This window comes from Balaenoptera ricei, chromosome 21 (assembly GCF_028023285.1).
Source record: "Balaenoptera ricei isolate mBalRic1 chromosome 21, mBalRic1.hap2, whole genome shotgun sequence".
In the NCBI taxonomy this organism is placed as follows: Eukaryota; Metazoa; Chordata; class Mammalia; order Artiodactyla; family Balaenopteridae; genus Balaenoptera; species Balaenoptera ricei.
In genome coordinates this window covers 9,292,803-9,317,646 of record NC_082659.1, presented here as the reverse complement: position 1 = coordinate 9,317,646, position 24,844 = coordinate 9,292,803, and the positions used below count along the sequence as shown (strand labels likewise).

The window sequence follows — 24,844 nt, the reverse complement described above, 5'->3', positions numbered from 1 at the left end:
TAGCTTCAAAGCCTATGTCCTTTTCTCTATGAAGCACTTAATTTAGTTTCCTCAGCCACATCTTCTGCACAAATAACATTTTACCATTTATTACACTGCTGATCTTAGAAGGCATTCCTCATTTCCTCTAATGATTAATTTTCAAGTCTAACAAAAAAATAGTTTAATACTGTTGGGAGAAAGGACAGAACACTTTCTAACACCAATGAGTTATGACTCATTTGTCAATTTGTGTTCAGATAAGGACCCACACATATTCTTTTTATAAAAAAAACTTCTGCCTGAATGTTACACTAGCAGATAAATTTGATGTCTACTTGACTGCTATCAGACCTTATATTGATTTGAGGTAAGGGTTCACCTATGTTACTGTGGATCATTTCTGCAAGGTTTTTATCCATAAAATATAAATTTCAAAATAACTATACATACCACATCCCCCACTCTATTGAATATTCCAAACTAACGAGAACAAAATATTAAAACTTTATTTTAAAAGAATGACCTCCTTTCTTTCTGTCCTCCAGTAGTTTTGTCCTTCACTATTTATAAGTCCAGTTTAATTTGAACAATACTGCCCATGATTATCCAACAAGAAGTACAATGAAAACAGGAAGTGCATTTACAGGTTGATTTGTGTATATGTGTGAGACCTAAGGGCCTGAATTGCAGTCAGAGACTGGAGCATCCCCCTTGAATAGACTGTGTGTGTCCCCAAAATTCATATCTTGAAGCCCGGACCTCCAAGGTGATGGTATGTGGAGGTGGGTCCTTTGGGAGGTGATAGGTCATGAGGGTAGAGACCTCATGAATGGGATGAGTGCCCTTATAAGATACCGAAAAGGTGATCTCTCCCTCTCTCCACCTTATGAAGACACAATGAGAAGACAGACTGCTGTCTGTGTTAGGAAGTGAGTCCTCATCAGACACCGAGTCGACCAGCACCTTGATCTTGGACTTCCCAGCCTCCTGAACTATGAGAAATAAATTTAAATCACCCAGTCTATATTATCTCAAAATGTCTAAGACACACCTGTGTCTGAAGCCTACATCCTAGGGGTCTGGGTTTACCTCTCTGTCCTCCCCAAGTGCCAGAGGACAGGGTCATTACACAGAGTCGATGGACTATCGTTACACAGGCAATCACTAGGAAGCCATAAGATAGGGATATTAAGAAAGCAGAGGTAGGTCAATCTACAATGTGATTTTTAAATGATTATTATTGTTGTTTGTATTTGCTTTTTAGTTTTAATGTGATATTTGTCATGGATAAAACCTCACACACAAGCCCAATATATCACGCAGATAAAAGTAGAGTTGGTTGAACTGAGGGTGCTCCAAATGACCTCAAGCGTCCTGCCTGTACCAACTGCTAGTAGTGGCAAACCAAATAAAATACACAGATCCCAACCACTGGGATTCTTCACCAAGAGAGCAGGTCAGCGGGAACACCACAAGAAGAGGTCACCAGGAATGAATAGAAAAGGTACCCCAAGAGGCTGAAAATTTTAAAAAGAACATGATGCAGGGGAAAGAACCACCCTGGAAATAAACCCACTTGAGAATCTCAATGGAGCCTTCTAATCTGCAGTGAGCAGGACAGGCAAACCCATAGTGAAAACTGTGACAAAATGCAGAGGTTAAGAACACAGGACTCGGGGAATAGGAGGAAACAGCTAACTGTGCCTGGAGAAGTCAGGAAAGGGTTCCAATGGTGAGGCTCTAAGACCACCTGGGCTTCTGCATGCAAGGAAGGCGGCGAGGACACTTCTAGCAAAGGCACACATGACACAGTCTATTGGTCCTTTTGGCTAAATTATGGTGAAGGGTGTTAAGGAAGGAGAGTGACAAGACAAGACTCCTGTGCCCCGAAGATCAATCTGGTATGTGTGGTATATACTAGAATGGAAAGAGAAACTGGGATCAAAACACCTGAGAGTGGAACAGCTGTTTAACAGAGAAATCTGGAAGGTCCAATCTCAGTGACTGATGAGGGTAGAGAGCAAAGACGGGTTTGAGATGCATTTAGGAGATAAAATGAATACCCAGTGTAGATTCTCTCTCCCAGCAAATACTTTGAAGGTAGGAAAGCAGAACGAGATGAAGTGGGAAAGGCAGTTTATAGAATTACCTCTCCGGAACTGCTCCCTCTAATGGACATATCAATCCTCATACAGAAAGAAAGAGGACTTACAGACGGAGTTTTTATGGCTACTGTCCTTGCTGGGAAGCATCTTGACTCCTCTTGACTTCAATTCAATCGCCTTTTTCACTGGAAGAAACAAAATAAAACCATTATTAGGTACGACTCAGAGAGATATCATAAAATTGCGTTCTATCTTCACAGCATTTCCAGTCATAACTGCTTTCTTACCAACCCCTGGAATATGAGACATATTCTAAGGGGTGAATGATGCAAAGCAAATGAAGTACAAGAGCCTGTGAATAATTAATGCAAGTCTATCAACCAGCAAGATCATATCTTATGATAGCAGTGTCAGAAGCTAAAAATAGTATGTAGTAAGATTACCATCTACACCCAAAGCTGCTTACTACCAGCGATGGCAAATTCTACAAATCATTATCATTTCGCCAAATGACCCAGCAGACTGCTCTCTCAACTTACATGCAGTGACTAGAGTTTTCTAAATTTGCTACATACATGAAAAATTTTGAAGAAAAATGAAATTTATTCATTCATTCACTCATCTAGTCATTTAATCACTCAAAGTTTAACAAATATCCATCAATGGGAAGCTAGTAGGAGGAAATGTTCTAAGTGTGGGTGATTAAATGCTAAGAACACCAGTACTTACAGACCCTCGTAACCTACAAGCAATATAAAAAATGTGTGACATTGGTTTCTAAAGTCATAGTTCTCAGGCTTTAAGTTTCTTGACTTTACTAGGTTCTGCATTAAATATTTTAAGAAGTTCCACTTTTGTGGTCACTTCTGGGGAAAAAAAGTGGGAAGTCATTTGTGGGAAGAAAATAGATAATAATATTTTAATTTAAAATTTTCTGTTTTGAATATTAAAATTATCATATCTTTATTAAAATTAAATATTTTAAGATTTCTGATTTACATATTTACATATGATTTACATATATGGACCTAGAGTACCGTGAAGACCTGGGCTCAAATCTTTGCTCACAACTTGGTAGCTATGTGGCCTGTGTAAGTTACTTAACTCAGAGCCTGTTAATTTATCTGCAAAAGGAGTGTGATGGTTACTTTTTATGTCTACTTGACTGGGGTCCAAAGTGCCTAGATATCTTGTCAAATGTTTTCCTGGGTGCTTCTGTGAAGGTGGTTTTTGGATGAGATTAAGTTTTTTTTTTGTTTTTTTTGTTTTTTAAATATACATACAGAGCAGTTTTTTTTTTTTTTTAATTTATTTATTTATTCATTTATTTATGGCGGTGTTGGGTCTCTTAGTTTTTTTTCATGCGAGGGCTTTCTCTAGTTGCGGCAAGCAGGGGCCACTCTTCATCGCGGTGCGGGGGCCGCTCTTCGTTGCGGTGCGCGGGCCTCTCACCATCGCGGCCCCTCCCGTTGCGGGGCACAGGCTCCAGATGCACAGGCTCAGTAGTTGTGGCTCACGGGCCCAGTTGCTCCGCGGCATGTGGGATCTTCCCAGACAAGGGCTCGAACCTGTGTCCCCTGCCTTAGCAGGCAGATTCTCAACCACTGCGCCACCAGGGAAGCCCCGAGATTAAGTTTTAAATCCACAGACTGAGTAGGGCAGATTGCCCTCCCTCCATGGGGGTGGGCCTTATCTAATCAGCTGAAGACCAGAATAGAACACAAAGCTGACACTTTCCTGGGCAGAAGAGAATTCTTCAGGCCTGACTGCCTTCACACTGGGTTATAATTTTTTTTCAATATTATTGCTTTTTTTCTTTCCAATTTTATTGAGATATAATGCACATACAGCACTGCGTAAGTTCAAGGTGTACGGCACAATGATTTGACTTACATGTATAATGAAATAATTACCACAATATGTTCAGTAAACATGCATCATCTCATATTGATACAAAATAAAAGAAAAAGAACAAAATTTCTTTCTTGTGATGAGAACTCTTAGGATTTACTTTCTTAACTTTCATATATAACATACAGCAGTGTTAATTATATTTATCAAGTTATACATTACATCCCTAGCACTTATTTTATAACTGTAAATTTGTACCTTTTGACTGCCTTCAACTAATTCCCCCTCCCTCCACCCCTCGCCTCTGATAAATGCAAATCTCATCTCTTTTCCTATAAGTTTGTTTTTCTTTGCTTGTTTTTTGAAGTATAACTGACCTAAAACACTATGTCAGTTCCTGGTGTACAACACAGTGATTTGATATTTCTGTACATTTCAAAATGGTCAGCACGATAAGTCTAGTTACCATCTGTCACCGTACAAAGATGCTACATAATTACTGAACTATATTCTCCATACTGTACATTTCATCCCTGTCACTCACTTATTTTGTAATTGGAAGTTTGTGCCTCCTAATCTCCCTCACCTATTTCTCTCCCTCAAGCCCTCTTCTTTGGCGACCACCAGTTTGTTCTCTGTGTCTTTGACAATGTTTCTGTTTCACTACATTTGTTCGTTTGTTTTGTTTTTTAGATTCACATAAAAGTAAAATCATCCAGTATTTATCTTTGTCTGACTGCCTTCATAGTGGGATATTAATTTTTTTTTCCTGCCTTCAGATTCAAACTGAAACGTTTTTCCCGGGTCTTGGTCCTGCCAGCCTTTGAACTAGAACCACACCATTAGCTCTCTTGGTCTCCAGCTTACTGACCCACCCTGAAATCTTGGGACTTCTCAACCTCCATAATTGTGAGAGACAACTTCTTATATTTCTTATATAGGATGGTATGATATATATCATCCTATTGGTTCTGGTTCTCAAAACAGCCCTGACTAATACAATGGGCATGCTGATATCAAATGCAGGGGAACAGATATGTGTTCCCTGCACTATAATGAATGCACCATATTTAGGAACAGACCCTGGACGTTGTGGGCTCTGTACACGACAGTGTTTGTTGCTATTTTTGGATCACTTGCATTCACATGGCTTCCCCAGAGGAGAGATTGTCCTTCCATCGCTGATGTTACTGGACATTTGTTCCCTCTCCCCGTCCCTTCCCCTGGTCACTGAATTTTCTGACCCTCTGGGTACCACGTGTCTGTGGCTCTACCTCTCAGGGCCCTCATCCCACTTCCCATCTGGCCTCTGTACACTACCTTATCTGACATTTGTACACTACCTTATATTTAAGGAAGCATCTTCAAACACACCATGGTATTTAACTCTTTCCACAACCCACTGAAGTAGGTATTATGAAGATCCTTACATTAGGAAATCAAGGTTCACAGATTTGTTGAGAGGACATAGGGAGTAAGATGTGGGATTTGGATTCAAATCTTCCCACTCAGAACCCAACACCCTTCATTGTATTCTGCCCACTTGACAATGGAAGGCATGGAGGTAGAGACTGTAGGATCCCGACACCTGGAAAGAAGCTGAAAACGCCGAAGAGCTCTGTGCCTGGAATTCAAATCACTGCAGCATCACCAGGGTTAAACTGCCAGGACAGTCTATTGACTCTGCTATTTCTTTTCTCTCTGCACTAACAAAATAAAAGCTGATTCTCTCCCATTTCCCACCTTCCTCCCAAAACCCAAGCTTTTGAATTCAAGGAGAGAAGCAATTTCCTCACGTTGGTGTTGACAATTCCTTTCCTTGTCAAAGGAGGCATTGAAGAAAACCTCCCCAAAGGAGGGAATTATAGGAAGTTGCTTCAGAAGCAAAGGGAGGGGCTGGCATTTGAGCAGGTTCAGGACCAGGTGGGGAGATGGCGGCTTTCACCAGTGCTGAGATGCATGACAGCTACAGGTAAGCCATGGACGCAGGGCATCTGATGTTTGGAAACTGGTCACAAGGTACTGAGGGTGAGGCAGGGGCCATCTCTGATGGGGCCTGTGGTCAAGCTGAGGGATGGCCTCTCGATGGATGTCCAGGAGAAGAGGACCAAGGAGCACTCCTGTGATGGGGAGCATCCTACCTGAGAGGACGTCTTGGGATGCTATGGAATGAGGTGTGTGTGTGGTGGGGTGCTGCAGCATGGTGTAGAAAACGGGAGGACCCAGACAGTGACAGATGCCGGATGTTCACCAGTGGACTAAGAGGAAGACTCAGGGTCAGATATGATTAGACAGAGGTACTGATCTTTGCTGTGGAGCCATTTTATAACCATTGCACCAACATAATGGCAAGCTGGTACTATTTCTACCCCCCCCACCCATCCCTCATCTGCTGCATCTTTCCTTGAACATGGAAATCTCTCTGCCCAGCCCTGAGGGGGGGGAAGGAGGAGGACTCTGGATGGAGGACAGGAGGGGCTTCAGGGAGGTGATGAGGGGAAAGACCCTTTGAGGAGGGTCCCTTCCTTTTCTTCACAACATTGCCAAGAACCAGGGCTGTCCAGAAAGAGGATGTGTTAACTTGAAACAAGTTAGAACTCAGAGGAGGGGAGAATCTACAGCAGTACAACACCATCGTACTGAAGGAAAAAAAAAAAGTTCCCTGGTGGATGTTAGCTTCACTCAGCTACATACAGCTACTTTCTGTCCTTTCCAGGGAGAATGTCCATGACTGACCCCTAATTAAGCTCAGCCTGCTCCTTGGACCCTCCCAGCTCCCTACCCCGGCCCCAGAGGCAAGAAGTCAGAGTTCACTGTGATCTTCCACACACATCAGACTTCTCTCAGGAAACCCAATCCTACCATCTGCCTCTGGTGTCCTTGGAAATTCCTGTACCAGATGATAGAATTCAATGTCTAACACCATAGTTTACCCATAATGAGGAGCTCAGAAAATTCCAAATAAACAAATAAAATGCAAAATTGTTTCAAACAAACTTAATTTACTGAATACAGGGATGGACACCATTGAGAAACCTCACAAACCACAGAGGAAATTGTTTCAAATATATACACCAACTACTGACAAACTGAAGAAATCAGGGTTTGGAATTTAAAATATAAGCCCTTTTTTTGGACTTATTATTAACTCAGAGGATTATCGTGATTTTATTAATATTTCTCCAGGCTAAAAAATTCCCTTCAAGTGGCACGTGAAAAGAATGTTCACAATTATTGATAGCAATAATAGTGAAATCCTTGGAAATCCTTTGAGTTGAGAGAGCTTACTATACACAGGTGCGTGCACACACACACATATATATACTTTCACATTTATTTTATATTTCATTTATATGTTATGTATTTTTACATATTACACACTATATATTTAATATATGTTATATATTAAATATTTTACATATTATATATATTACTGTTGTATAAATATTTTACATTTATTATATATAAAATAATGTGTAAAATATTTATGTATATAACATACATAAATTTATCTATTGAGCTTTCTTATTGTTAGAAATGTTCTTGTTATCTAACTTAATTTGTCTTATAATTATTTAATCAATAGCTTTCTATTAAATTTGGTAAGCAATTATAGCCCATAAGCTATTAATCTTTTGTATTTATCAATACACTGTCCTTTTATATTGTCATCTTAGCAGATATGATAATTCAAATTCCATTATTTATGTTACCTTATTCTTGAATTAGGAAAACAAAATATTTCAGAAAAATATTTTTGGTTCATGTGTTGTTTGGAAAATATTTTGTTTTCCTTTATTATTGGGGAAAAAAAATCTAAACTTCTGGATTATCTCAGAGATTTTTGTTAATCTTTTTCATTTTGAAGAGAAAAATAAATGATTTGTAAATAATATATTTTGAGGAATCCCAGTGGTTTGCATTCTTTCACTTACTGTAAGGCTTACTTTTTTTTCTAAGCATTTACACCATAATATTTTAGAAATGCTTTCAAAATATTAATTTGGTTCATTAATAGATCCAATTATAGCAACCCTTACTTAAATCGTTTAACATTTCTTCATTAGATTTTATGTGTTTTATATTGACGAAGAGTCATCAAAATTCATATCACTTTATATTTTTAACACATATTTAAAGATTTTTTTAAACTGTATCAAAGTATCTCTAAGAATCCCTAAGAATCACTAAATATTTCAGTATGGACCCACTTTCCTATTCTCTGTTAATTATATAAATGCATAGCTCATGTTGATGCTGATAAAAATCAGTTTAATCATATGACCTTATATGGTTGTTATCGTGGATGACGGAGCCATTCCCATCTAAAACCAGAGCCTCCACCTCTGCACTGGGGCTCATCACCTCAATAACATGATGCCATCATTTTCCTCCTTCCTCACAATCATTCTTTCTTTTCTGCTTGATCAATCCCATTATTATACAAATATGTTTCACTTCCCATCTTTAAGAACCGAGACAAAACAAACAAGCAAAAAGGCAAGCATGCAAGCAGCGAACAAACAGACAGAACTCTTTCCTGCCCATACTCCCCACAGCTGCCTGGCCCTTTTCTCTCCTCTCCTGGGAGCAGTGAGAGGAAATTCCTCCAGTGAATCATTTTCTTTGATCTCTTCCCATTCTCTCCTGAACCTGAAAACAGCCCTATCAAGGTGAGCTGTCACCTCCCTGTTGCTAGATCTTGTGGTCAGTCCTCCAGTTCCCTTTGTCTGTGATGTGAGGTCCCCTCCCCCCATGTCCAGACCCCACACGCTCCGGTTCTCCTCTGATTCAATGGTCACTCCTTGTTCATAAGTCTGAGCGTCGTCCTGTGACGCTTTGGTATTTATCGCCATATTTTTAAACTTTCCATGTACTCCCTTGACCAAGATCCAATAGAAGTATTATAATCATCTAATAAAATATCATTAATATTACAATATTATTAATGAGTAGTAATTTTTAAAATTACTATGTATTTGACACTCTGCAAGGTGCTTTATATACATCCTGTTTAATTCCACCGCAAAGTTATAAGATTTATGGTGTTTATTATGGAGAAAAAAATGAGTTACAAAGAGGTTAAATAATTTATCCTACGTTACAGGGCTTAAGGTGGAAGAGCTGTCCTGGAGCTGGGGGTCTGATTCTAGAACCTGATCGCTTTACGAGGAGGAGATGCTGTCTCCTTTATAAATGATACCACTTGTTTTAAAATTTTCTTGTTGTAAACAGTTTGTTATTGCATTATACAATACTTATGTAACTATATATTAGTAAACATGTCTTATCATACCACATTTTTTTAAATCAGAATTTAATTGACACTTCAAACCATTATCTAACAAATCGTTGAATGAACGTGTATGTTAGCTGCTTAAACATGGGTTAAATATTTATTAATATTCATCCTGTTACAACAAAAACTATGTACTGAGTCACATACCACTGAGTGTGTTTTCCTTTTCTATTGAATTCTTTTATTATGATTGTAGTAGTATATGGACATTGTAGAAAACTTGGGAAAACCTAAAAATTATCAAGAAAAAACCAAAAATAACTGACTGAATAAACCCATCACCTAGAGATGACTGCTGCTATCATCATTTTTTATGTATTTACTTCCAACCCTATGTATATTGCACCTATAAGTTAATAGGACATTTCGGTAAAGACACATATATGATATTTACAGAATAAAAATAAGACTGTAATGTATTTTTATTCTGCTTTTATGACTGTTTTGAGCATTTTTGCTTATTACATATTTCTCATTAGATAGTGTGTGTATGTATATATATATATATATATATATATATATATATATATATATATCTTTTTTCCCCCCCGAGGCTTGAGGGATCTTAGTCCCCAACCAGGGATTGAACCCAGGCCCCAGCAGTGAAAGTGCCACGTCCTAACCACTGGACCACCAGGGAATTCCCAATTTTTAATCAGATATTGAGGTCACTGAATACTTTTGAAAAACACTTTTAATGGATTGGTCACAATATATTTAATTCCTTTACTCTTAGATATTAGCCTTTTTCTTACTTCCTGCAGTTGTATATGATACCAAACAGCTTCCAACACATCATTAAACTCTGATCAGTTTCATGGAAAAAAAGGGCCAGAGTTAGGATTCTTTGCTCAAGGTCTTAACACATAGTGCTAAACTGATTTTTAGGAAACTGTACCCATTCTCCTCACCAGTTGAATATAATATCTTGACTGTATCGCCTTTGCCAACGTTGTTTTATGTTTTTAATTAAAAAAAATTTTTGAAGTATAGCTGACTTACAGTGTTGTTAGTTTCTTTGTACAGCAAAGAGATTCAGAGAGAGAGAGAGAGAGAGAGAATGTAAGACGTATACATGTTCTTTTCCAGATTTTTTTCCCTTACAGGTTATTACAAAATACTGAGTAGAGTTCCCTGCGCTGTACAGTAAGTAGGTCCTTGTTGGCTATCAATTTTATACAGCATGTAAAAGAAAACAGTTACCACTTTGATAACTGAAAAATGCCACCTCACTTTTATCCGCATTTCAAACAAGTAAGGTGCTTATTCCCTCGTTCTGTGAGATAAACTCTCCTATAACGTATTGTCTCGTGGTCTACAGAGCCGCCCCTCCTTATGCAGCGGGGACACGGCTGTTCCGAGGCCCCCAGGGGCTCCCCGAAGCCGCAGAAGGGAGCGGACCCAGAAATTCCACGTTTTCTCCTGCGCACGCGCCCGACACCAAGGTTAAACCCTAAATCGGGCCGAGTCAGAGACGAGCGCCAACAACGCATCACACACGCGAGAACAACGAGAACCACCGGTCGCGCTAACAGTCATGCGCCTGCGGCCTCTCTCGCCCTCACACTAGCTGACTCGACGGATTCAACGCCTTGCCCTTCGCGACTACGCACCGGTCACGCGCTGTGGCGTAACTTCGGCACTTGGAGGTGTGAGAGCAAAACCAACGCGCGCTTCTTTTTCCTCCGTCACAGTGTCCCCGGCAAAAGGTTCTTACCCGAGCTCCTAGCCACCTCAGCAGGCGAGTCTTTTTCTTCTCATTCGAGAACTTTCCCTGAAAGGAAGCGCCTCCCGGCTTCCCTTGGGCACATTCCAGCGGCCAGCGTCACTCCTCCTGGGCTTTGGGGCCATTCTTCAGTAAAACGAGGGTCACGCGGTACCGCGGCAGCCCGTCTGACAAACGAGTGGCAGCTAAGCCACTGACGGTTGGACCAGCGGCACTACAAGATGAGTCTCGTTCACAGCGCGAACCAGCTGACCTCGCGAGATTTCCTCACGCAGCTGACCTCGCGAGATTTCCTCACGCACGACTCCGACCAGCGTGAAATTTACAACTTCTCTACTGTTGACTTCTGACATTTTTCCGCTTAGTGTTTTGGGACCGAGGTTGCCCTCCGGTAACTGAAACCTGGGAAAGTGAAACCGAGGGCCAGGGGTGGGGAGCGCTGCTGTACATTATTTTATGAGGTTTAATTGATACTGCAAAAAAATTTTTTTTAAATCTAGAAATAATTGTTGTCTTGTCTTTGCTAGGTTACTCTTCCAGCAGCTCCCTTGTAGGCTTAGCCTCGCTCAGGAATTCCTACATTTTTCATGAGGTTATCGGATGTCCTGGAACATGGACCCTTGAGAAAAACTGACAACCGAGTTTTAGTAAGTAGATTATCAAATTTCCTTTTGATTCTTAAATCAGCCAGTGTCCGTTCTTCGGTTGAGAAAACCGTCCTCTTTTCAAGCTTGGGGTTAAAAGGGATCTTTTGCATCTGAAATGTCACGGATATGTATTTATTATGCTTCACAGTATTAACAGTTTTGTTGTTGATAACTCCCTGTTCCTGGCTATCAGAATGTTTTCGTCTGATGTCACTTAACAGCACTATCGAATTGAAGGAAAAAGCTTTCATGCGTGGAGTTATGATTAACGCATGGATACTCATGTCTGAGTAGTCTGAAGGGTTAGTGTGGGACACCCGCACACCCTTGGCTATTGCATTCTTTGCTAATTTAATGGGTAATTACAGTAACAGGCTTTATTGGAAGGAAGGCAATTAACTTTATTTGTCCCCATGTGCTTAAAAAATCATGGACTCCAGTGAAACAATGTTTCCCTGTGATTTAAGTTGTCAGAGATAAGAACATTCAGGATTTAACGGGGGACGCGTTGGGATTAAAAGATTTCTTACTTAGCTTTGTAGTGATTCATTGGGTTACTCCACACACTTTCTTTCAGGCACTTTCCTCCAAAAAAGGGGGTGGAGGGCACCAAGAGACAAGAGAGGGGCGAAGGGGGGCACCAACTGGAGAAATTTGGGGGAAAGGGAGAAGGGGAACCAAGGGGTGAGGTGCCCCCAAAACAACTTTTCCCCTTCACCATCTCCCCTGTATTGAGGTACAGGAAGTATTAGAGGCTTGTAAACAATCATCTCAGATAATCCACACATTCCAATAAAGACTGTCTTTTTCCCTTAACACACTCTTCTCGTCTGTATTTTATGTGTGAAAAGATTTCCTCCTGAAGTTTCCCAGTTTTCCCAGTCAGGCTACCAGAATCCATTCACCTTGCAGCCTGGGCAGCTGTTTCATAACAAGGTCAGGTTCAGCGGGGGTTGGTCGGGGGGAGGTCTGTCCAGGAAGCCCGGAGGTCTGAGCTCCAGTCTCACTTCTGAAATTTCCCGAAATCTTGAGCCACAGCCTTGCTTTTTGTCTCATCGATTAAGTAAAGGGCTTGAATTTTAAGGCTTCTGATATTCTATTTTCTCATTCTTATTCTAGGCAGATAATGCAGAATAAAGGAAAGTCAGTATTTAATTCAGAGCAGAGTTCCAATCTTCCCTCTATGGCTTATGACAAGGCAGACTTTGAGAGAATTAACTCCAGCGTTTTCTTCTGAAATATAAGGATGACTTGCAGGAGTATCACTACGGATGCACAAGACGCTCCGTGCATAGTGAAAAGCGAGCTTCTGGGCAGGACTGTTAGGGAAGGTTGAAGACCATTCACACAGGACACACTCTGGTCCTCGGACTGGACGAACACTATGCATTAAATACATATTGCTGCCAGTTCTTCCCCGCGCTCCTGCCTTCCTCTGAGTCTCCTTCACCACTCACACGAAACTCTTCACTTCTGGTCACAAACTCTGTGACAGCAGCTGGGTGTCCTAGGATTTAACTCATTTCTGACACTATCCACCTGGAGACAGTGTCAGATCCCACAGGTCAAGGGTTCAGTCCTGCAGGACTGCCACACACACACACACACACACTTCACATGCCAGTCCCAAGTCCAGGTTGTCACCGGTGCTCCTGAATGAACAGCTATAGATCAGAGGTTCCAAGGACCCCCTCCTCGGGTTTGATTAATTTGCTAGAGTGTCTCACAGAACTCAGGGAAACACCTACTTACGTTAGGAGTTAATTAAAGAGTATGATAAAGATGAACAGTCAGATAAAGAGATATCACAGGGCAATGTCTGGGAGGGTCTCCAGCACAGGACCTCTGTACCCGTGGACTTGGGGTCACCCTCCCAATGTGGATATGTTTGCTAAGCTTCTGAACCCCGTACTACTGAGATTTTATGGAGGCTTCATCTTGTCGGCATGATGGACGCTTAACTCCTTTTCCAGCTCACTCCCCTCTCTGGAGGAGGTGGAGTGGGGCTGAAAATTTTGAGCCTTTAATCACAGCTTGGTCTTGGGGAAGAAGTTGTTAACTCCCTGAGTACCGTCCCCGAGGAATTAGGACCATGTCCTATCACCTTAATTTCCAACAGAGAAATTGGCATGTGCCTATCATCAATAAGCCAATAGCAAGTGAATCCATAAACCAACGAAATAACCTAGTAGAGACAGCAATTATTTCTAGATTAATAAAAATATTGTGGTAACAATTAAACTCCCTATAAATTATATACAAACCATGAGACAATAATAGTCAGATTTACCTCAAAGAATAAATGAATAAAGACATGATTTTAAGTGCAAATAAAAATGAGATAGTATTTTTCAACTTCCAAGTTAGAACACATTTTCTTTTATATGCTAAAATTCAATGTTGGAAAGGTGATATAGTCAAGCTATTCTTACATAGGTGGGCTGAGGGGAAATGGTACAGCTTTCCTAAAAATCAAGAGCCTTGATCAAAGAATCCTAATTCTAGCTTTTTATAGAAAAAAAGTGAGGGGCGAGGAAAGGAGGGAAGTTACTGGAACATCACTTCAACGACCACCTCTGCCTCTTCTATTCATGAGGTTGGTAGAAGCCATTCATTAGGATTAACTCGATTAAAACATTTGCATAAGGAATACAAGCTCCAGTGTAATACCTGTGTCCTGTCAGCCGTGGTGAGGACCTGTTGACAGTAAATCCCAGGACAGCCATTGCTTTTCTGCCACCATAAACCTTTCAATGCCTCTGACTGGTGTATTGTATTCACCTGCCTGACACTCTCCAGCAGGGGTGGCACTTCACGGTGGGAGAGAGCTCATATCTCCATGGCCCACATCTTTATTCTTTCACGCAAAGAATAAAAGCATATTTCTTGTCCATGACTCCTGGGGAAGCTCAAATGTTACCTAGTGGCAGGCATGTAAACTGAGCCCCGGGAGACTGATTTCAGGGGGCAGAGTTGTAAAGCCTTCAGACCCTGACCCTGTTCAAAGCAGCCCTACAAGGTGGGAGGCTCTGACAGTGCACCTTTGAACGACGAGGACTGGAGTGCACTAAAAACATCGATTTCTTTCTCCGGCTCTGCACGGTTCTGGAACAAATGCTGTTTCATTGGTGAAACTCCTGAGTCCAATCATTTTTCTTGCTCTGTAAGCAGCACTGCCCCCAAGACGTGGGATGCACGGGCATGCACTTGGGTGTGTGCACCTGTGGGTGTAGGATTGTAGATTTTCGGGAGTGAGGACCAATAGGAACCTCTGTAGGTCAGCTTTTTCTAATCAGTCCTGTCAGACGATTCACCAGGTTTACACCGTCAACACCAAAAAGTTAACTGGCCCACCGGGAGACTGAGTTCATCATTTTCCCTTCAGCTGCTGATAACAAGACAACTTACGGCACTCTATAGCGTGGAAGGAGAGAGAAACATATTTTTTAATTGTTTTGTTTCTGAATTGGAAAGGTATTTTCGGTTGAAAAGTGTTTGCTCCTTCCCCACTTTTACTTCAGTTATTATGACTTTGTAAGTACTATTATTTTGCTATTTTCTCCATTGCTTTTGGAAAAGCCTCATTAATTTCATTAAATGGTATATTAAATCAAACTTAATGTGCTAAAAAAGGGACAAAATGTAAGTTATTTACATGGGAATAATAAAATTTCTCTCTGAATGAATCGTCATAAGCCACTTTTGAGAAATTAATTACCGGGCATTTTCCAGGAGATGCTGGATGAAGGAAATAGGGAATGAAGAGCCATTCAGTGGCTGACGATTTCTGATAGAAAACACTGATAAACCTAAATATCACAGAGACTTATCACGCCTTCCTCTTTCCTCCTCTCCTCCCATCACCAAAACCCCTACAAAGCTGGTACAAAGGGAGCGGATTTAGTGTATGTTTTGCATGTAGGGATGTGTCAGAAACTTAAACAGTTATTGTAAGAGATCAAAATGCAGATATCTTCAGCTTTGGGAGGCAGACATTCGAAGGCAAAAACATATAAATATAATGACATCGAACTTCCATAAAAGTTAAGGTGAACTTGAAAGTGACTTTAATAGTTTGAAGCCTCAAAGCTAAGGAATCAACAAATTGATTAACATACTAATCTTGACTAAACATAAGACAGTGTTTGCCTTGACCTAAAACAGATCTGAAAGCATTCTCTCATGAAAAGAATCTGCTCTCTTATCTTTGAACTTTGATCTAGAAATCTTACCTGTTGCCAATATTCCCAATATATCCCCATTGATAACTCACCTTAGAAAAGAACACAGTGGGAAAAGTCCCCATTAGTAGAACTATTCAGTCCAGGCATGAAATGTGTGTGTTATAGCATTCTGTAAATTGCTCTGAAATAGCTTTTTTCTGGATTCTAGATTATGAACTGAAGTTCTTTTAGGTTAGGTATTCTAATTAGACCATTATGCATATACTGAGATACGGCGGTCTAGAGAGAATGAGATTGTGTAGGGAAGTTAGTCGTGGTTTTGGGTGTGCTGAGTTTGATATGCCTATTATTAGACTTGGAGCTAAGAATTTGGCTACATGAGACTGAGCAGGGGAAAGACTCAGGCTAGAGACATGCATTGGGGAATCCTCAGCCTACAGATGGAACTGAAAAGCTGGAAATAGATGAGATCAACTTCCCTAGCAGTTCTCCAAGAGTACTGCATGTGCCCGGGGACCCCAAAACCTTCTGGGGGCCCTATTAGGCCGAAACTGTTTTCACATTCATACCAAGATATTTTTGCTTGTTTCACTCTGTAAAAAACCTGCTGGAGCCTCAGCATGAATCAAGGCAGGGGCACCAACAGGACCTCAGTCATTGTATTACTCATGGTGCTTAAGTGAAGAATGCCAAGGAAGAAGCGATGAAAATAATCAGTTTTATGAGGTCTAAACCCTTTAGTGTGTGGCTTTTTAATGTTTTGCTTATGAAATGGGAAGTAACTTTTACCGTACTTATGCTGCATAGCAAAGAATGATGCTGGTCTTGAGGAGAAATCCTTGTGCAATTCTTTGACTTCAGAGATGAACCAGCTGCTTTTGCATGGAGCACCATTTTTACTTAAAAAGAAGACTAACAGGTCATGATGAGTGTACTTGTTTTTATTGCTGCCTAAAAATTTAGAGTTGACTCTCTGTATCTGCAGGTTCCACATCCTTGAATTCAAGCAACAACAAATCGAAAATATTCTTTTTTAATTTCCAGAAAGTTCCAAAAAGCAAAACTTGAATTTGCGATGTGCTGGCAACTATTTTCATAGCATTTACATTGCATTAAGTATTATAAGCAATCTAGAGATGATTTTAAGTATACGAGAAGATGTGCATAGGTTATATGCAAATACTAAGCCATTTTATAAAAGGGACTTGAGCATCCATAGATTTTGGTATCTGAGGGGGTCCTGAATCAATACCCCACAGATACCTAGGGACAACTGTACCACCAACAGTACTTAAAACAGTAAGAATGTATTGTCTCATGATTGTTTAGGTCAGAAATCCAGGTACAGCTCAACTGAGTTCTCTGGCCTGGGTCTAACGTGTAAGGAGTTGGCCGAGCTGACTTCTCATCTGGGGGACCTGGATAAAATCTTCGCCCAGGTTCAGTCAGGTTGTTGGTGGTTGGACTGAGGCCTGCATCTTCTTGCCGGCTGTTGACCTGGGGTTGCTCTCAGTTCCTGGAGTCCACCCACACTTCCCTGCTGTGTAGTCCCATCCATCTTCAATGAAATGGAGAATCTCCCTCATGCTGAATCTCTCACACACAGACTCTCTCTTCCAGGGAGAGCTCCTAGGCAGGGCTCACTGGATTAGGTCCAGGCCACTGAAGACAGTGTCCTTTTCTTAAAGTCAACTGTACCATATAAGGTAGCCGAATCACAGGAGGGACATCTCATCATATCACTCAAAGGAGGAACACCAGACAAGGTCAGGGGTCGGTGGGGTCATCTCAGAATTCTGCTTATCATCTTCAGATATTCAGGTTTTCACATTTAGGTACAGTATTTGCTGTTACTTACCTGAAAATAGTCAGCTATTTCCGGAAAAGTAATTGGATGATATTTTTTCTGATGATGACATTTGAGTGTTTAAGCAAATATTAGGATTATGGAAAACTAGCATCTCTGCCTCTGTGATTTTTACAACCTCCTAATACTTCAAGACTTTTCTGAGCACGTAGGTAGTGATATTAACAAATGTGATATTTTAAAGATACTGTACAATATCTATTTTTAGATATTGATGCCAACCACATGGAAAATCTAAATAGTGACCCAACAATTTTAAAATGACTCGCGCACGATGTCACGCCACAATGCAACGGTATTGTCGTGGAATATAATGCACCTGTTCTCTGGGGCGAGAGCTCCAAATCAATCAGCAAAACCTCTAATCCAAGATCTGGTAATAATCTCCAAATAGTCTAAGCAACCAGAGAAATGCAATTTGAGAGCTAAAGTGGACAACCTTTCAGAAAATTATGTTGTTGACTATTTGGCAAACTTTCTCATGACAGGATTTACTACATTCAATATGTAACTGCGGTCTTAAAACCACTTCAGGTTATTAAGGCACACTCTTCCCTATCCTTGTCATACGACTAAGTGTTCGCTGGGGGAATGTTTTAACCGGCTGGCATCCGTACAACATGGAGTACATGGTGTTTTCTGGTGGACCTCAGAGCAAGACCTTTCCAATCTAGTTCTTCCACCACTCGCTAGCCCTAAGGTCAGTTATCCTTACTAAGTCCTAGACCCTCACGCACTTGCAAATGGGGCAATGGGTTATCCCCAGCAAAGCAAGCTATAGAATAAGCACCAAAAAAAAAAAAAAAAAAAGACTTGACAGAGACCAGAGCACAGCAGGACTGTAAGACCACACGATAACCGGTTTGAGTTCATTAGTATATCTTAGTACAGAGACACAAGGGGTGCATTGGAATATAAGACACACTTTTCTAAACCCTTTTCCCAAGATCTTGTATCACTTGCTCCATCAAAGTCCTGGGGCTTCAAGTGTTTCCAGCCCGAGGCCCTGAGACCGTCCATCTCTTTCACCCTCAAGCTTTGATCGTTCCTCTGTCCATCAGACTTTTCCATTTGCAAATGGATCTACTCAGAAGGAGACAATATGGTCACCACGATGGCTTCTAGCACTTCCATTCCCTGAAATAGTGATTCCACCAAAGAAGTGAATAATGTGGCTTCCTGCTAATATTTCTGGCTACTAAAGTGGATAGATTAGAGGGGGAAACATTTGGACTCCCTGGCATTCACCGCCCCTGACTCAATCATTTCTCTTTGCTGGTGTTTCCTCAGGCTCCAAGGCAGCTTAATCCGTGGGATTCAGTTTCCCTGGGCCTGATCACCATTGAGTTTGACAGAGCAAATCTCTGGGTGCTCAGAGCAAAGAACTCCAGCCATGATGGCTTTTCAGACCTGTTCTCCCTCAATTGACTGATGTCTACTCTGGCCATACATTAGTGGTAGGGATTGACTATACTTGATGGTTTGCAACCACCAATGAATTTTATACATTTTATGCTCTTAGTACCTACAAGTACACCCTTCTGCCACCCCCGCCACCAAAAAGTTGAGTTTTCTTTCTAAGGGATTGATCTTCCTGGCATTTATTATCCTCATCAAGGACACTGTCCTTATCCCATTTTATGAACCTAGAAACATCCACTGTTCCAGGTTGATAGAAGCAGCTAGGAGCTCACTCAGAGATGAAACTCTGAAGCCAAGATTATGACATGTTCACACACAATACAATTTATATTATGCCAGATATTTTTTTAAAAATATGTTAGAGGTGATAAGAGAAAGTGTTTAGCCATTATAATAGGTAGAATGATTTACTGCCTCAAAGTCTCATTTCTTGCCAATGGTTGCTGTGTTCTTTAACGTTCTAGTGTGAAAGAAGTATTTCAAGCATAAACAAAATTACAGATAAAGGCATTCAGAATCCACATACTCCCATCACTCAACTGCAGTAATAAATAAATTATTATTTATTATTATTTTTAAGTCTGTACCCTTACAAATGTCCCTCCCTACCCAGGTGGTTGTGAAGCAAACCCGAGACCATAAATTCACAAGTCCATAAATATTTCAGTAAGCATCTCTAAAAGATTAAGATGGTTTTTAAAATGAATGACTAAACTCCCTGGTGGTCCAGGGGTTAGGACTTGGTGCTTTCACTGCCGACAGCATGGGTTCAATCTCTGGTCAGGGAACTAAAATCTCACAAGCCATGTGGCTTGGCCAAAAAAAAAAAAAATAGAATCCTCATTTAAAATGAATGACCAGGGAGATTAACCAAGATGGCGGAGTAGAAGGACGTGCTCTCACTCCTCTTGCGAGAGCACCAGAATCACAACTGGCTGCTGGACAATCATTGACAGGAAGACCCTGGACTTCACCAAGGAGGATACCCCACGTCCAAGGACAGAGGAGAAGCCACAGTGAGACGGTAGGAGGGGCGCAATCAGAGTAAAATCAAATCCCATAACTGCTGGGTGGGTGACTCACAGACTGGCGAACACTTATACCACAGAAGTCCACCCACTGGAGTAAAGGTTCTGAGCCCCACGTCAGGCTTCCCAACCTGGGGGTCAGGCAACGGGAGGAGGAATTCCTAGAGAATCAGACTTTGAAGCCTAGTGGGAATTGATTGCAGGACTTTGACAGGACTGGGGGAAACAGAGACCCCACTCTTGGAGGGCACACACAAAGTAATGTGTGCATCGGGACCCAGGGGAAGGAGCAGTGACCCTGGGGGAGACTGAACCAGACCTACCTGCTGGTGTTGGGGGGTCTCCTGCAGAGGCGAGTGGTGGCTCTGTTTCACCGTGGGGATAAGGACACTGGCAGCAGAGGTTCTGGGAAGTTCTCCTTGGCGTGAGCCCTCCCAGAGTCTGCCATTAACCCCACCAAAGAGCACGAGTAGGCTCCAGTGTTGGGTTGCCTCAGGCAAAACAGCCAACAGGGAGGGAACCCAGCCCCACCCATCAACAGTCAAGTGGATTAAGGTTTTACTGAGCTCTGACCGCCACAGCAACAGGGAGGGAACCCAGCCCCACCCATCAACAGTCAAGTGGATTAAGGTTTTAATGAGCTCTGACCGCCACAGCAACAGGCAACAGTCAGCTCTACCCACCACCAGAGCCTCCCATCAAGCCTCTTAGATAGCCTCAACCACCAGAGGGCAGACAACAGAAGCAAGAAAAACTATATTCCTGCAGCCTGTGGACCAAAAACCACAGTTACAGAAAGATAGAGAAGATGAAAAGGCAGAGGGCTATGTACCAGATGAAGGAACAAGAAAAAACCCCAGAAAAACAACTAAATGAAGTGGAGATAGGCAACCTTCCAGAAAAAGAATTCAGAATAATGATAGTGAAGATGATCCAGGACCTTGGAATAAGAATGGAGGCAAAGATTGAGAAGATGCAAGAAATGATTAACAAAGACCTAGAAGAATTAAAGAACAAACAAACAGAGATGACCAATACAATAACTGAAATGAAAACTACACTAGAAGGAATCAATAGCAGAATAACTGAGGCAGAAGAACGGATAAGTGACCTGGAAGACAGAATGATGGAATTCACTGCTGCGGAACAGACTAAAGAAAAAAGAATGAAAAGAAATGAAGACAGCCTAAGAGACCTCTGGGACAACATTAAACGCAACAACATTCGCATTATAGGGGTCCCAGAAGGAGAAGAGAGAGAGAAAGGACCAGAGAAAATATTTGAAGAGATTATAGTCGAAAACTTCCCTAACATGGGAAAGGAAATAGCCACCCAAGTCCAGGAAGCGCAGAGAGTCCCATACAGAATAAACCCAAGGAGAAACACGCCGAGACACATAGTAATCAAAGTGGCAAAAATTAAAGACAAAGAAAAATTATTGAAAGCAGCAAGGGAAAAACGACAAATAACATACAAGGGAACTCCCATAAGGTTAACAGCTGATTTCTCAGCAGAAACTCTGCAAGCCAGAAGGGAGTGGCATGATATACTTAAAGTGATGAAAGGGAAGAACCTACAACCAAGATTACTCTACCCGGCAAGGATCTCATTTAGATTTGATGGAGAAATCAAAAGCTTTACAGACAAGCAAAAGCTAAGAGAATTCAGCACCACCAAACCAGCTCTACAACAAATGCTAAAGGAACTTCTCTAAGTGGGAAACACAAGAGAAGAAAAGGACCTACAAAAACAAACCCAAAACAATTAAGAAAATGGTCATAGGAACATACATATCGATAATTACCTTAAACGTGAATGGATTAAATGCCCCAACCAAAAGACATAGACTGGCTGAATGGATACAAAAACAAGACCCATATATATGCTGTCTACAAGAGACCCACTTTAGACCTAGGGACACATACAGACTGAAAGTGAGGGGATGGAAAAAGATATTCCATGCAAATGGAAATCAAAAGAAAGCTGGAGTAGCTATACTCATATCAGATAAAATAGACTTTAAAATAAAGAATGTTACAAGAGACAAGGAAGGACACTACATAATGATCCAGGGATCAATCCAAGAAGAAGATATAACAATTATAAATATATATGCACCCAACATAGGAGCACCTCAATACATAAGGCAACTGCTAACAGCTATAAAAGAGGAAATCGACAGTAACACAATAATAGTGGGGGACTTTAACACCTCACTTACACCAATGGACAGATCATCCAAAATGAAAATAAATAAGGAAACAGAAGCTTTAAATGACACAATAGACCAGATAGATTTAATTGATATATATAGGACATTCCATCCAAAAACAGCAGATTACACATTCTTCTCAAGTGCGCACGGAACATTCTCCAAGATAGATCACATCTTGGGTCACAAATCAAGCCTCAGTAAATTTAAGAAAATTGAAATCGTATCAAGCATCTTTTCTGACCACAACGCTATGAGATTAGAAATGAATTACAGGGAAAAAAACGTAAAAAGGACAAACACATGGAGGCTAAACAATACGTTACTAAATAACCAAGAGATCACTGAAGAAATCAAAGAGGAAATCAAAAAATACCTAGAGACAAATGACAATGAAAACACGACAACCCAAAACCTATGGGATGCAGCAAAAGCGGTTCTAAGAGGGAAGTTTATAGCTATACAAGCCTACCTAAAGAAACAAGAAAAATCTCAAATAAACAATCTAACCTTACACCTAAAGAAACTAGAGAAAGAAGAACAAACAAAACCCAAAGTTAGCAGAAGGAAAGAAATCATAAAGATCAGAGCAGAAATAAATGAAATAGAAACAAAGAAAACAATAGCAAAGATCAATAAAACTAAAAGTTGGTTCTTTGAGAAGATAAACAAAATTGATAAGCCATTAGCCAGACTCATCAAGAAAAAGAGGGAGAGGACTCAAATCAATAAAATCAGAAATGAAAAAGGAGAAGTTACAACAGACACCGCAGAAATACAAAGCATCCTAAGAGACTACTACAAGCAACTTTATGCCAATAAAATGGACAACCTGGAAGAAATGGACAAATTCTTAGAAAGGTATAACCTTCCCAGACTGAACCAGGAAGAAACAGAAAATATGAACAGACCAATCACAAGTAATGAAATTGAAACTGTGATTAAAAATCTTCCAACAAACAAAAGTCCAGGACCAGATGGCTTCACAGGTGAATTCTATCAAACATTTAGAGAAGAGCTAACACCCATCCTTCTCAAACTCTTCCAAAAGATTGCAGAGGAAGGAACACTCCCAAACTCATTCTATGAGGCCACCATCACCCTGATACCAAAACCAGACAAAGACACTACAAAAAAAGAAAATTACAGACCAATATCACTGATGAATATAGATGCAAAAATCCTCAACAAAATACTAGCAAACAGAATCCAACAACACATTAAAAGGATCATACACCACGATCAAGTGGGATTTATCCCAGGGATGCAAGGATTCTTCAATATACGCAAATCAATCAATGTGATACACCATATTAACAAATTGAAGAATAAAAACCATATGATCATCTCAATAGATGCAGAAAAAGCTTTTGACAAAATTCAACACCCATTTCTGATAAAAACTCTCCAGAAAGTGGGCATAGAGGGAACCTACCTCAACATAATAAAGGCCATATATGACAAACCCACAGCAAACATCATTCTCAATGGTGAAAAACTGAAAGCATTTCCTCTAAGATCAGGAACGAGACAAGGATGTCCACTCTCACCACTATTAGTCAACATAGTTTTGGAAGTCCTAGCCATGGCAATCAGAGAAGAAAAAGAAATAAAAGGAATACAAATTGGAAAAGAAGAAGTAAAACTGTCACTGTTTGCGGATGACATGATACTATACATAGAGAATCCTAAAACTGCCACCAGAAAACTGCTAGAGCTAATTAATGAATATGGTAAAGTTGCAGGATACAAAATTAATGCACAGAAATCTCTTGCATTCCTATACACTAATGATGAAAAATCTGAAAGAGAAATTATGGAAACACTCCCATTTACCATTGCAACAAAAAGAATAAAATACCTAGGAATAAACCTACCTAGGGAGACAAAAGACCTGTATGCAGAAAACTATAAGACACTGATGAAAGAAATTAAAGATGATACCAACAGATGGAGAGATATACCATGTTCTTGGATTGGAAGAATCAACATTGTGAAAATGAGTATACTACCCAAAGCAATCTACAGATTCAGTGCAATCCCTATCAAATTACCAATGGCATTTTTTACGGAGCTAGAACAAATCATCTTAAAATTTGTATGGAGACATAAAATGAATGACCAGGATACCATTATCATATGTAAACATACTCACAATAATCCCTTGATATCAGATATCCAGTCAGGATTCCAATTTCCCTAGTTATCTCATTTTAATAATTAATCTAATTCCATATTTAGGCCTCAAATATGATGTTGACGTGTCTCTGAAGTCTGTTAAAATTCTATAGTTTCTGTTTCTTCTCTCACCCATTCACTCTACTATTTATTTACTGAACACAGTGAGCTGTGTTTTGTAGAGTTTCCTGCTGGTAGATTTTACTAACCATATTACTGGGAAGGTGTTTTGTATCCTTCTCTGTCCTTTGACTGTCCTGTAAACTGTCAGCCAGATAAAGCCTGGATGAGATTCAAGCTTAATTTTCTGGCAAGGATTCGTCATAGATACGTTTTGTATTTC

At 40.5% G+C, this 24,844-nt stretch overlaps 1 protein-coding gene across 1 annotated transcript in view; it reads right to left on the bottom strand.

Annotated features, from left to right (window-relative positions):
- The window catches only part of CSMD1 (CUB and Sushi multiple domains 1), a 1,821,295-nt gene that overhangs the window by 605,402 nt on the left and 1,191,049 nt on the right, over nucleotides 1-24,844 (bottom strand). The window contains exon 7 of the mRNA XM_059909813.1: nucleotides 2,195-2,272. Within this exon, the coding sequence (XP_059765796.1) occupies nucleotides 2,195-2,272 (78 nt within the window). The remainder of the gene's footprint in view (nucleotides 1-2,194; nucleotides 2,273-24,844) is intronic.